Source organism: Silene latifolia, chromosome 5 (assembly GCF_048544455.1).
Source record: "Silene latifolia isolate original U9 population chromosome 5, ASM4854445v1, whole genome shotgun sequence".
NCBI classification, from domain to species: Eukaryota; Viridiplantae; Streptophyta; class Magnoliopsida; order Caryophyllales; family Caryophyllaceae; genus Silene; species Silene latifolia.
The window spans coordinates 16,836,842-16,849,227 of NC_133530.1; the positions used below are offsets into that span (position 1 = coordinate 16,836,842).

At 38.1% G+C, this 12,386-nt stretch overlaps 1 protein-coding gene and 1 long non-coding RNA gene across 2 annotated transcripts in view; one reads left to right on the plus strand and one right to left on the minus strand.

Moving 5' to 3' along the window:
• The window catches only part of LOC141656880 (uncharacterized), a 220,630-nt gene that overhangs the window by 110,113 nt on the left and 98,131 nt on the right, over positions 1 to 12,386 (plus strand). The gene's annotated exons all lie outside the window — the stretch shown is intronic.
• On the minus strand, positions 2,269 to 9,153 carry LOC141657912 (wall-associated receptor kinase 5-like). Its single transcript, XM_074465308.1, has 4 exons — positions 9,058 to 9,153; positions 5,277 to 6,162; positions 3,816 to 3,986; positions 2,269 to 3,729 (listed from the first exon to the last, which is right to left on the minus strand). The coding sequence occupies exons 1-4, from the start codon at positions 9,151 to 9,153 to the stop codon at positions 2,528 to 2,530; spliced, it is 2,355 nt and encodes a 784-aa protein (XP_074321409.1). The 3' UTR covers positions 2,269 to 2,527.

Sequence of the window (12,386 nt, forward strand, 5' to 3'; positions counted from 1 at the left end):
AGAAACTGTCGAGAAAATGGGAAATGAAATAAATCTCGCGAACTTGCGTTTTATATTAACACGTCAACAGCAGCCATACTCGGTCGAGTACTCGAGTACTCGGCCGAGTAGGCTCTACTCGGTCGAGTATTGGAGATACTCGGCTGAGTAGCCTCTGCTAGGTCGAGTAAGTCATCCTATAAAATACGTGTTGTAAGTCTGGTCCTTCCCCCATTCCTCCCCAAGGTCGGTCTTGGTCAACAGAGTCAGTCAACAAGGTCCTTAAATATCCTGGGTATTACAGTCTTCCCCCCTTAAAAAGAACTTCGTCCCCGAAGTTCCGTCTCCACGACATCAACACCAAGGCCATGCAAAACACAATCCACACACATAAGGACATACGAACTCCGGCCGTACTCGATACTACCACCACATCACATTATTCAACCAACAATCATACCACCACAGTTACCACGTACAAAAATATATGGAAGAATACTCCATCATAGACTCACAGCAAGGTACGTTCAAATCCCAAAGTACACATCCTACACACCCATACAGGATTGCACGTTCATGCTACTTACAATATAACATAGATACAACTTCAAAGAAACGTAATGAACAATAGCGTGTAACATAATGTGATTCCAAATACCAACATAAAAGTGGTTCAAGTATTATTATAGACATAATTTCATCATTTATCTTCGCGACATTACTCTTCCCCTCTTAAAGGAACTTCGTCCCCGAAGTTCACCGCCAGCTACTTCCCGTACCCAAAGCCAACGCATACATCATGACTCTGACATTACCCATAAACTCTTATTGCACAGCTTACTTTATGACATTACGCTGGTGACTCATTAACGTTTTATTCAAAGCTCCCTTTTCTCATCTGTGTTCTTCTCTTCAATTCCCTTGCATTTGACGCTACATACGCATCATCTAGGTTAGATTTCATCATTCGTTTCTCTTCTTCACTTAATTTTGATTTCCTAACTTTTGATTAAAAGTTTAAATTTGTTGAATTTATTTTGTAATTGATGATCTATCGTTGTTCTTCTCAGTTCTCAGTTCTCAGTTCTCATTTGTAATTTTGTTTGATTAGACGGTTTTACGAGGCGTAAATTGCATTACTTTAAAACAACATTTAATAACTACTCCGTTCCCGGTCAAATCATTTGTTTAGCTTTGATTAAATTATATAAATAAATGATTCGGAAGAAGAGAGTATACGATTTTACAATAATTTGGCCTAAGACGGTTTTATACTAGAATTACTGTGCATGCAAACCGTTCCATATCGCTTTCCATTGTCTTAAAACCCTAATACCTGGACAGCTTCCACTGATAATGTTTCATGTACTGATGTTAAAGGCACAATTATTGTACTGATTATAAAAAACTGTACAATTTGTTTGGTATACGTTTGATTAGAGCTCAATTTTGCTTGATTTCATGTTTTTGATTTCATATATTGTCCAAATATGGGGCGATCATCTGAAAACATTTTTTCGATTTGTACAGTTAATTCAATTTGACGGCAGACTCATTTTGGGCTGATTTCCGAGCTTCAAGTGTACACAGTAACACAGGTGTAATGTATTCTCTTCTAGTGTATTGCTCTCTTTGTCCCAATCATTTGTTTTATCTTTTATATTCTTTGTGAGGGGTACTTTAATCAAACGGAAACAAATGATTGGGACGGGCGGAGTAATTGATTATTAATCTCAAAACTTTCTGTTGAGTGTTTGATTGTCTCTGTAGTCTCGACAAGTATGTTGTATAGCACTGTCTGCAATTTTTTGGTAGCTGTTAGTTTTTCATCTCAAAGAGGGCTTTCGGCTTATTATCTTCTTTAAGAGACGATGAAGTTTTAGGTTGAAATTCCCTTGATTTAGGTTATTAAATGTGATTGCTTGTTGCTTAACTAGAAAACTGGCGATTTTAAGTATTAATGGTTTCTGGGCAGAAAGTATGACATTCTGACGTATTGCTGTCTTGTTTGCTACCGCAAATTGGATACCTGTGGAGCTTTCATCTTGCCTACCCTAGTCATTCATAGTTCCTCTTTCTCAACTGGTTCTTTACGTTTGATTAAAATTCTTCTTACAAATCAATAAAAACGTAAAGAATCAAATGAGACACATGGAGTACGTCTTTAGGTTTTAAACAACTACTACACTGATGTTAGATTAACCATGGTCTACAAATACGCTGCATATTTAGTAATCTACTGCATTGTAGCAAAAGTGTTCTTATATTAATGGACATTAGGCATAGAAACAAAACCAATAAGCGCATTGGTTCATATACTGAAAACAGCCTTACAGAAATAGTCTAGGGTGCCTCAAGTCATTCCAACGACTTCTCTACAAGTTGCTGCTAGTAAGGCAACCATCTTAAGCGTACTAATGTCGAGAACTTTACATAAACATCATCTTACCCCCAAATTATCAAAACGGAAGAGTTATTCGCGTTCAACCTTTTCTAGAAATAGCAAATAAGTTATTTGACCGACTCTTTACTGAATCCAACAACATAACTACCTTCCACCACCTAGTGAGGAAATGAAACCAGGACGCTTATACAAATCCGAGTCCTTACCAGAGTAACCACCACTGTTTCCATCATCGTCTTTTGGGATTCCTCGAAGAAGATACTCACAATCATTTTCCTGATCAAAGGACAACTTAGCGTCTTGCCAAGGATGCTTATTCATTCTTTTGATTTCTTCTAGCTCCGTCGCGACTTCCTTCATGGTTGGCCTATCCTCTCCTTTCAAGAACAAACACCATTTAGCTAGATTAGCCACTTTCTTTATTTGCTCAATGTCTCCTTGACTGTTTGCGATGTTTTTATCAATGATGTCAAACAGTCGGTCTTCTTTCATCTTAAGAAGGAAGTGCATAGCAAGGCATCGCTCAACTTCAGGCCTTTGATAAGATAGCGCCTTTTTGCTAGTTAATAACTCCACCAACACAACTCCGAAGCTATAAACATCACTTTTTTCAGTTAATTCACTCGTTTGCATATATTCAGGATCCAAATAGCCCAATGTTCCTAGCACCATTGTGGCTAGTTGTTCTTGGTCCACAGGAACCAATCTTGAAGCGCCAAAATCTGCAACCTTAGCCGTATAACATTCATCTAAGAGTATATTCATTGACTTCATATCTCTATGGATGATTGGGGTTGAGATTGTGGTATGTAGATACGCCAACACTTCAGCAACTTCTGATGCTATCCTTAGACGGATATTCCATGTGAAAAGGGGCACCTTTGCCTCATCGTTTAAGTGATCGTATAATGTTCCATTGTTGATAAACTCGTAAACCAATAATGGTACTTCTGTCTCGAGACAACAACCTAGTAACCTGACCACATTTCTGTTGTTGATTTGTGACAGTACGAGAATTTCATTGATGAATTGCTCAACTTGGCCAGGATCCACCTTAAGCGACCGTTTGATTGCAACTTGTTGATTATTTGCTATGATTCCCTTGTAAACAATTCCATAACCACCTCTTCCGATTATGTTTGTTTCATTGTATTTGTCAGTTGCATTTTCCAAATCTTGTGCTGTAAAAATCTTTAGAGCATCCATCCTAGATAGTTTTTGATGTAAAATTAAACCCCCATTTTGACGGAAGAAGCTTTCTCGTAGCTTCTTGATTCGTCTTTCCCCATTTCTCCAATGCAAGAGAAAGCCAACAACAAGCAAAATTATAATACTTCCACCAATACCTGCAAGACAAACATTAAATGTTTTAATTCTTTACCCTTTTTGTTTTGTTTTGTGAAGTAGTTTTTTAATTTTACTTTTATTTTACCTGCAGTGATGATTACTGGTGTGAGCCAAGTCTTTGAAGAAGAGATACAGCGATCAGTTTGTGTGCCGTTTCCATGGTAACCCTTTGGGCATTGGCAATAATAGCTTCCGTCAGTGTTGGTACAGTATTCTGGTCTCTCACAATCATTTTCTCTCTTGCATTCATTGATATCTGAACAAATTTAATTACATAAAACAGGTCATATTATTTGATATCACAACAAAGTTTAAACAAAATAAACGACAGCTTCTTGTTAACAAATTATCATAATGCACTGGATGAAATACAGCCAACGGTCAACAAAATTCTAATGGCCAAAGTTCCGCTATTGTTTGCCATTGATATAGCAGTTTTGTGACTGGTGATTAGTAATATCTTTATATGGGTTTCTAACACCATCCACCTATCCCGATCTAGGCACGAGATTTAGTTACATAAAACAGGTCATATTATATGTAATGTTGTGTGACTATAGAATAATAGAGTTTGTCAATAACCACGTTCGACAGTAAACTTTTTAAGACATCTATGAATGATTTTATAGACAAATACTCCGCAACATTTTGAGAAATTTAAGTAATTTGAATATTTTAGTACTCGGTAAAATTTTATGTTCTTTAAACTTTGACTAAAAGTTAAATTAAACGACCTGCTTATAAACTACTATACTATAAGCAGCAAAAGAAATTAAATTGAAAATGGTTAATACAGAAGGTAATCAACACACAACAACTTAGATGGTAGAGCCATGAAATTGTTACATTGGCAGCCTTGAGGAATTAGCGATGGAGCTAGATTTATGCATGGAAATTACTTTTAAGATAATTATGAATAAGAAAAGTTACCATATTACTACGGAGTACTATAAAATCGTAAAAAAAGGAACACACATTTGACGTATCAAATCATACCCCTTTTAACAACTGAGTTTACGTGTATATTTTATGAGTTTTTAAAGTCCAAGTTACATTTCAATTTTTTGACGGTCAAAATTCAAATTTACATGAATTTTTATATGTATATTTTTTGAGCAATATGTAATTTTTAGAGCTTAATGTTTAAGTGTCCGGGTTCAAAAACTTGATAGTAAAAACTTATCATCTTTAAAACAAAACCCGCAAACTTTATTTTAAAACTCAAAAACTACACAACCGTTATACTACAACTAGTTGTATAATCTATGACCTGTATAAAATTGGGTCGTAGCATCAAGGCTTCGTACTATTATTCAAATTTTACAATTTTTTAAGTGGATAGAAGCGCACCTAGGACCTAGGTACAGGATCAGTTACCTCTCCTAGGATCGTAGGATCGAGCTTTTAATGTAAATGAAATAACTAACACACAAAAATAACAGCAAAACATAAGAAAGTTCAACTATGAGAGATTCAAACGTTTTCAAGAATTCTTTGGAGATAGATTAATCAACAATATAACATAAGAATGACTTGAGTTTGTTACCTTGGCAGCCTTGTGGAAGATATGGATTTCCTGAATACCCTTCACTGCAGTTGCAACGATATCCGTCTAGACCATCTTGTTCATGCGTCAAGGTGATGCAATTTGTGTTGCTCTTACACAAGAACCGACTTCCTTCCTTTTCAGCTTCCGAACAGTTTTTGGTTCCGATTCCCCAATTGTATATGATAGGAGCTGAAGGCTGCTCATTCAAATAACTACTCAAATTTTGAGTCAAATTCTGTGTGGAAAAATAGAAGGCATCATTCGCCACAGGGTACGCCACACTACACGGGTTAAACTCAACTCCAATATGGTTATAAAAACTGTTTGCTTCAATTTTTAAGTTGGTTACGCCATCGGGTATGGAAGCTTCACAACAACCAACCCCATTACATATGCTGCCGTTGACCACATCAGTTAAGTCGCTGCACATTGTCATGCATCCTGTCGAGTAGTTCTTGCCATAACGTTGTCCTTTAAACCAGGCATAGGTATCACACCCTGTTGCCACAAACTTGTTTTTGCTGCTGGAAATCGTAAAATTTTTCAAGTTTATCCAACTATACCGATACAAATAAGTAGATGAATTGTAAGACTTGCGACAGTTGTATGATACATTGTTATTGAGGCTAATTTCGCCCTCTTCTAGGGAAATGTTTAGTATTTGGATGTCTGAACCGAAAATTGGTTGGGGAGGATTGAAAGTATGATTACATGTGATTTTCATGGAGGGTTTAAGACTCTGATCATCTTTATCTTTATAGTAACACCCCTCTTCTATACCAAATGGGTAAGGAATGGTAATCCCTCCGCACATTGAGGTACAATGTGACGCGATAACAAGTGATTCCAGTGCTTCAGAACCTGTGATTAATCGTGTCAGCACCTAACTAATGAGAAAGGGTAGGAAATGTTTTTGGTATCCCATGCTTAATGGGTTTTTATTTGGAACAATGGTTTCAGGAAAAGAAGAGTTAGTTATTAGTTGATACTTTGTAGTTGGTATGAACTATGAGCATTCTTTGTTGCATTAAAATGTCAAGAGTTTAAGTAAGAAACATCGGTGAAAGTTCAGCAAAGAATGAAGCAAGTTGGCTCGGCAATCTGCCAAAAAAAAGAACAATAGGTCTCACTTGTGACGTATAATATCCGTCACAAGTTTGTGAGTTGTGACGGATATCGGCCGTCACAAATGAGAATTTGTGGAAAAAGAATGCCAACATTTGAGAGATTCAACATAGAGAAGAGTATTACTTCACAATTGGCAATATTATGAGATAATATAGCATAGTTGACGTTGGCGTTGACGGTTGACCTGATTAAGGTACTGTTTGGTGTTGCTTGTGTAAAATAATTTTTCCTTTTTAAAAGGGGTTTATTCACCGGTTACGCTTTTGGAAAAGTTTTGGTTGTTATTTACCCTATTTCGCCAAGTTACTATTTTTTCAGTTACAAAAACACTTTTAAAGCTTGGTTAAACCGCACCTAAACACCGTCCAGAATTTGATGTGAGCATTAGAATGTTGATATTTTTAAGCATGATACGACAAGATGAAGAGCAACCATGCGAAATTATCACATTATTGCCCTTGAATATTCCTTTTTTTTCCCCCTTGAATCTAACTTTTTTTTTTTGTTTTTTTTTTTTGAAAATGATTGTCCTGGAATCTTTATTGCCCTTGAATATTCCCTTTTTTTTTCCCCTTGAATCTTCCCTTTTTTTTTTTTTTTTTTTTTTTTTTTTTTTTTTTGGTTTGAAAATGATTGTCCTGGAATCTTGATATGTGGTTGAAAAGTTTAACTTGCTGGAGGGTTGGAATGTAGACCCGACTTACACGTTAGGATCCTCTGTCCTTACTTTCGCGAGATACAAGAATGGAACATTAAAATATGATAGAGGCTCCTCCCATCCGGATGGACTAAGAAATGAAAGAAGTACTCCCTCCAATTTCCTATTATCTTCCCTCTTTTTTTTTCACACAAGTTTGATTATCTTCCCTCTTTCTTTTTTTTGATAAGTTTCATTCATTTTTTTATTAATTTCTCTCTCCTAAAAAATCAACAACTCTCATTACTTTATCTATTCTTTATTCATTACTAGTTTGAATGCCCGTGCGTTGCAACGGGGTAATTAACTTATTTATAATGCAAAAAAAAACGTTATAATGGTTTAATGTTTACATTCTATGTGTAATGATTTGTTTACATATTATTAAAATATCTCTTTAAAAAAAAAAATAAAAGATTTCATATAATCACCCCACCTTATACTAATCTTTCGATGTGGGACAATTCTACTATTTATAAGTAATATATTCACCAAACTTGGATTTTTTTCTGATGTGGGACAATTTTACTATTTATACGTAGTATATATTCATCAAACCTGCATTGTTTTTCATTGTGGACAAATAACATACTTAATTACACCATCTTTTTGCACTTAGTTCGACATCCAACCGATTCGAATAGAATACGAGACAATTGTTACTCATTATATCTAATAGTTATATTTAAATTTAATAATATGATCAAGTACTCTCCATTAATATTTGTACGTTGTTTTTCTTCAAAAAAAATTTAACATAATTGAGATACGGAAATTTCTTGTGGTACCCTTAATTTTGTCAGATTTTCCATGTTATCCCTAGTTTTAAGAATCTGCCTATGGTACCCTTGAGGTTCTATTTTTTTGCCCATGGTACCCCCTAATGTAAAGGCTGTTAAATGGATGTTAAGTTTGATAGCTGTAGGCATTAAAAATTTATTTAAATGTCGAAAATACATAAATTAATTAATTTGAGTTAATAATAAATAAATTACTCAATTTAATTATTTTTGTCCCTTTTTAAATCAAATTTGGGTCATTCTGAGTTATTCGGGTCCAAACAGAAGTCAAATTGGGCTAAAATTGCAAACGGGCCAAGAAATGGGCCCGCAACCCTAAGCCCAAGAAAGCCCGAACTTTTTTTCTATAAATAGAGCGAAGTTCATTCATTTCGATATATAGAAAAACTCGAAGAAGAAAAGAAAAGCTCCGGAATTTCTCCGAAAATCTCGTGAAATTCAACGTAGCGATCAACAAGCACAACAAATTCGTGCGCTGCTGCGCAAGAAAACTCAAACATTCAAACTCGAATATTCAAACATTCAAACTCGAATATTCAAACATTCAAACATTCAAGAGAGACTCAAGTCGTACGACCCTCTCAAGAATACAAGTCAACGTCGCGCGTAGAGTGCATACACCCTCTACACGTGCACCCCCTGCAAAATGCACGCGCACCCCTTACGTGGATCGTGCACGCGCACCTATTTGTTTAGTTAGAATCGAGAGGATTATTAGAGATTGTACACGAACTTTTCGATATTAATAAAAATTTATTTTGTTTGCTTGTTTTGTATTTCAGTTATCGCAATACAAAATTTGTCGTTACAAATTTGGTGAACCCGACGTGAAACTCTCTACCTCTCATCTCTACTACTTTACAAGCCAAGTCTACTAAAAAAAAGGATGTCTACCAAGCGGGACACGTCACCGACGCTTCCCAAGAAGACCTACGCAGCTATCCTGCAAGGCACTCCCATTTCTTGCTACCTCCCCGGTGTGCAATCGGTTGGCATCCGCACTAGAGGAATGGCAAAGAAAGTCGCTATCAACGCCGCTACTAGCCTACGCTCGCACATGTCCCTACCAGGCCACGCAAGATCTCTGTTGCCTCCATAGGCTGCCGGCCTTGCTACGGCTATCCTTCGCCTCTACTCCTTCGCGTGAAGAGACTCGAACTTCTAAGGTCAACAAAAGCGCTTCCCCTTGCAAACCTAGGGCGTCACCAAAAAAGAAGGATGCCTCCACTCCTATCAGCGCTTCAGTCATGGTGATTGCAGGTTCTACACTTGAGGAGCAAGTCCAAAGCATGAATAAGCTCCTTGAAAAGATGATGAAGGAGAATGAAGAAAAGAACAAGAAGATTGATGAACTTCAAAAGGAGGTGGTGGAGCTTCGCGAGAAAAAGATCTCCCAGTGAGCACGGTGACTCGACAAGGACGATGATACCGATAAGGACGATGACAAAGATGATTTGGAAAGACTTCGGCAATGAAATTGGCGCTTTTCATCAAGAGAAGCTCCAAGAGTTGATAGCTAAGACAATTAAAAAGTCACTAGGTGAAAGTTCGACAAGCAATGGACGCTACATCAAGCCTTACACTAAGAGGATTGAAAGTCTGCGCATGCCTCTTGGTTATCAGCCTCCAAAGTTTCAACAGTTCGACGGGAAGGGAAATCCAAAACAACACATCGCCCACTTCGTGGAAACATGCAACAATCTTTGGGACTGATGGTGATCGTCTAGTCAAGCAGTTCAGACGTTCTCTTAAAGGAATTGCTTTTGATTGGTACACGGACTTGGACTCGAGTCAATTGTGATTGGGGTCGCATGGAAGACGAATTTCTTAACGAGTTCTACATAAACACTAGGCGTATCGTCGGCATGAGCGAACTAACAAACTTTGTGCGGTGGGAAGATGAACTGTCGTCGACTACATCGATCGATGGCGTGCATTGAGTCTGCAATGCAAAGATCGCTTGAGTGAATCCTCAGCAGTGGAAATGTGCATTAACGGGATGATCTGGGATATTCTTTATATAATGAAAGGAATCAAGCCAAAAAGCTTTCCAGAATTGGCAACCCTCGCTCACGACATGGAAATTACAATCAAAGGGCGTGGCAAAGCTCGGTCAACCTCTTCTAAGGCACCAAGTGAAAAGAAGGAGTTCAGAAAGACAGATAAGAGCTTCAAGTCGATAGGAAAGGAGGCAATGGTCGTCGAAACCAGCGGCTCGCCCGTTAAGATCTCATCAAGGCCTAAGTTTGAAAAGAAGGAGTCATATGCTTACAATTATCAGCAGAACAAGCCCACATTAAAAGAGTTACAAGCTAAGAAGTACCCTTTCCCAGACTCTGACTTATCTGGAATGCTAGATGACCTTCTGGAGAAAAAGGTTATGCAACTGCCAGAGTCCAAGAGACCCGATCAGGCTAGCAAGACAAGTGATCCCAACTATTGTCGCTATCACAGACTGGTAAGTCATCCCCTTGAAAAATGTATAACACTGAAAGAGAAAATTATGCAGCTCTTCAGAGACGGAAAGATTATCCTTGACTTGGATGAAACAGTAGCTACAAATCAAACTACTGCAATATTGGAGCAGCATGAGGAACATGAGGAGCCAACGATGAATCATGGGTGGGATGTATGCATGTTGCAATTCGGGAGCCTTGAACCTGTTGCTATATGGTTTCAAAAGCCATTATCATCGATATCCCCAAAAGCAGGATTAGGTCCTCAAGATGAGAAGAATGTAGATGATGATGACGAAGGGTGGACTTTAGTCACACGCAAGAAGACGAAAAAACAAGTATGGCAAGCAGTCGAACATGTCCATCATCGACGAAAGCAATCAAAGAAGATGAGGTCCTGCATGTCTGATAGGGAGAGGAAGTCTGATACAGTGGTCAAACCACGTGTCTTGCCTATCAATATGCCTAAGCAAAAATCGTTGAGTCATGTTGCTCTAGAAGAATTCCCTCCAAGAGATTTCTTGAACAATGTTACCGTATGTACCATTTCTGCAGTAGGTCATGATGATAAAGAAAAAGTAAAGGAAAACGAAGCAGATGATGCGGTACCATCAAAACAATTGCAATCTTACCCTCAAAAGGAAAATGAAGTTGTAAAGGCTCTCAACGCCCTTCCCGCAAATATGGGGTGGAGACAAATCTTTCACCTGCCGAAAGAGAAGCGTCAGATAATACTCCAAGGACTTGATAAACCAGAACTATATGCTGGCAAGATGAAAGATGTAGGAGAGCTTGCAGAGCAGTCAACACAATGTGTCTCCTGCAATGCAGCCTTGACCTTTTCAGATGAAGATCTGCTTCTTGGTTCCAAGCCTCACAATAGGCCGCTTTATGTGTCAGGCTACATTCGAGGACAAAAAGTCAACAGAATCTTAATAGATGGAGGCTCAGGAGTAAATCTCATGCCCAAAGCAACCATGAAAGAGCTAGGCATCACTGTTGATGAACTTTCTAGCAGTCGAACAGTAATTCACGGTTTCAACTTAAATGGAGAGCGGGCTATCGGCATGATTCGTGTAAACCTTAGCATGGGTGACTTGTCATCTGAAACACTCTTCCATGTCATCGAGGCCAAGACATCATTCAAGTTATTATTAGGTCGACCATGGAAACATGAAAATGGAGTCGTTGCATCAACCCTCCATCAATGCTTGAAGTATTATCGCGGCGGTGAAAGGAAGATAAATGGAGACGCCAAGCCTTTCACTAAGGCTGACTCTTTCTTCGCTGACGCAAAGTTCTTTGAGGAAAATGGTACTTCTAGTGAGTTCATGCCAACTACTATTTCTTCAACTGGAAAAGGAGGTAAGCTGAAAGAGAATACCAAAGAAGATGTTACGAGTCATGTTAAAGAAAATGATAAGCAAAATATAGACAACGCTAGTGAAGCATCTACTCCCGTTACATCACCCAAGAAGCAAGAAATGCCACATAAGTCTACCTCGCCAGTATTGCGGTATATTCCCAAGTCTCGCCGCAAAGAAGGAGATAGTCCTTTTGCAGAATGTCTAACAAAGAGAGATCTTAAAGACAAAATTAAACCAAGTCCAATGATCAAGCAAGAATGGATGGCAAAAGTCACCACACCTCTTCCAAGTTCAAACCAAATGTTAGTTATGAGACCTCCTCCAGTCGGTTTCGTCTGTTCATCAAACCAATCATCAAGCGATCAAAATGTGGGAATATTTGATTCCAACGCATACAAACTACTGGCAAAGGCAGGTTACGACTTTACAAAACCAACTCCGCTTGGGAAAGTTGTAGAAGTTGAACCATATGGGATTAACAAAACGCAACAGGAGTTGTTCAAGCAAGAAGGAAGCTCTATAGAGACTAAAGCGGGGCTTGGTTATAAGTTTCCCACACCCGTGAAGATCAGTGCTCGTAGGAACAGAACTACTACATCATCACAACATATCACAGTGGAAGAGGCTGAGGAGAATGAAGAAGAAGACATTAAAACACT

Excerpts from the sequence above, each read along its gene's own strand:
- LOC141657912 (XM_074465308.1), bottom strand. The coding sequence starts at position 9,153 with ATGACTGAAGCGCTGATAGGAGTGGAGGCATCCTTCTTTTTTGGTGAC. Across the intron at positions 6,163-9,057 it reads TGTTGACCTTAGAAGTTCGA|GTGCTGACACGATTAATCAC; the intron begins GTCTCTTCACGC and ends CTCATTAGTTAG. Across the intron at positions 3,730-3,815 it reads ACCAGTAATCATCACTGCAG|GTATTGGTGGAAGTATTATA; the intron begins GTAAAATAAAAG and ends TTTGTCTTGCAG.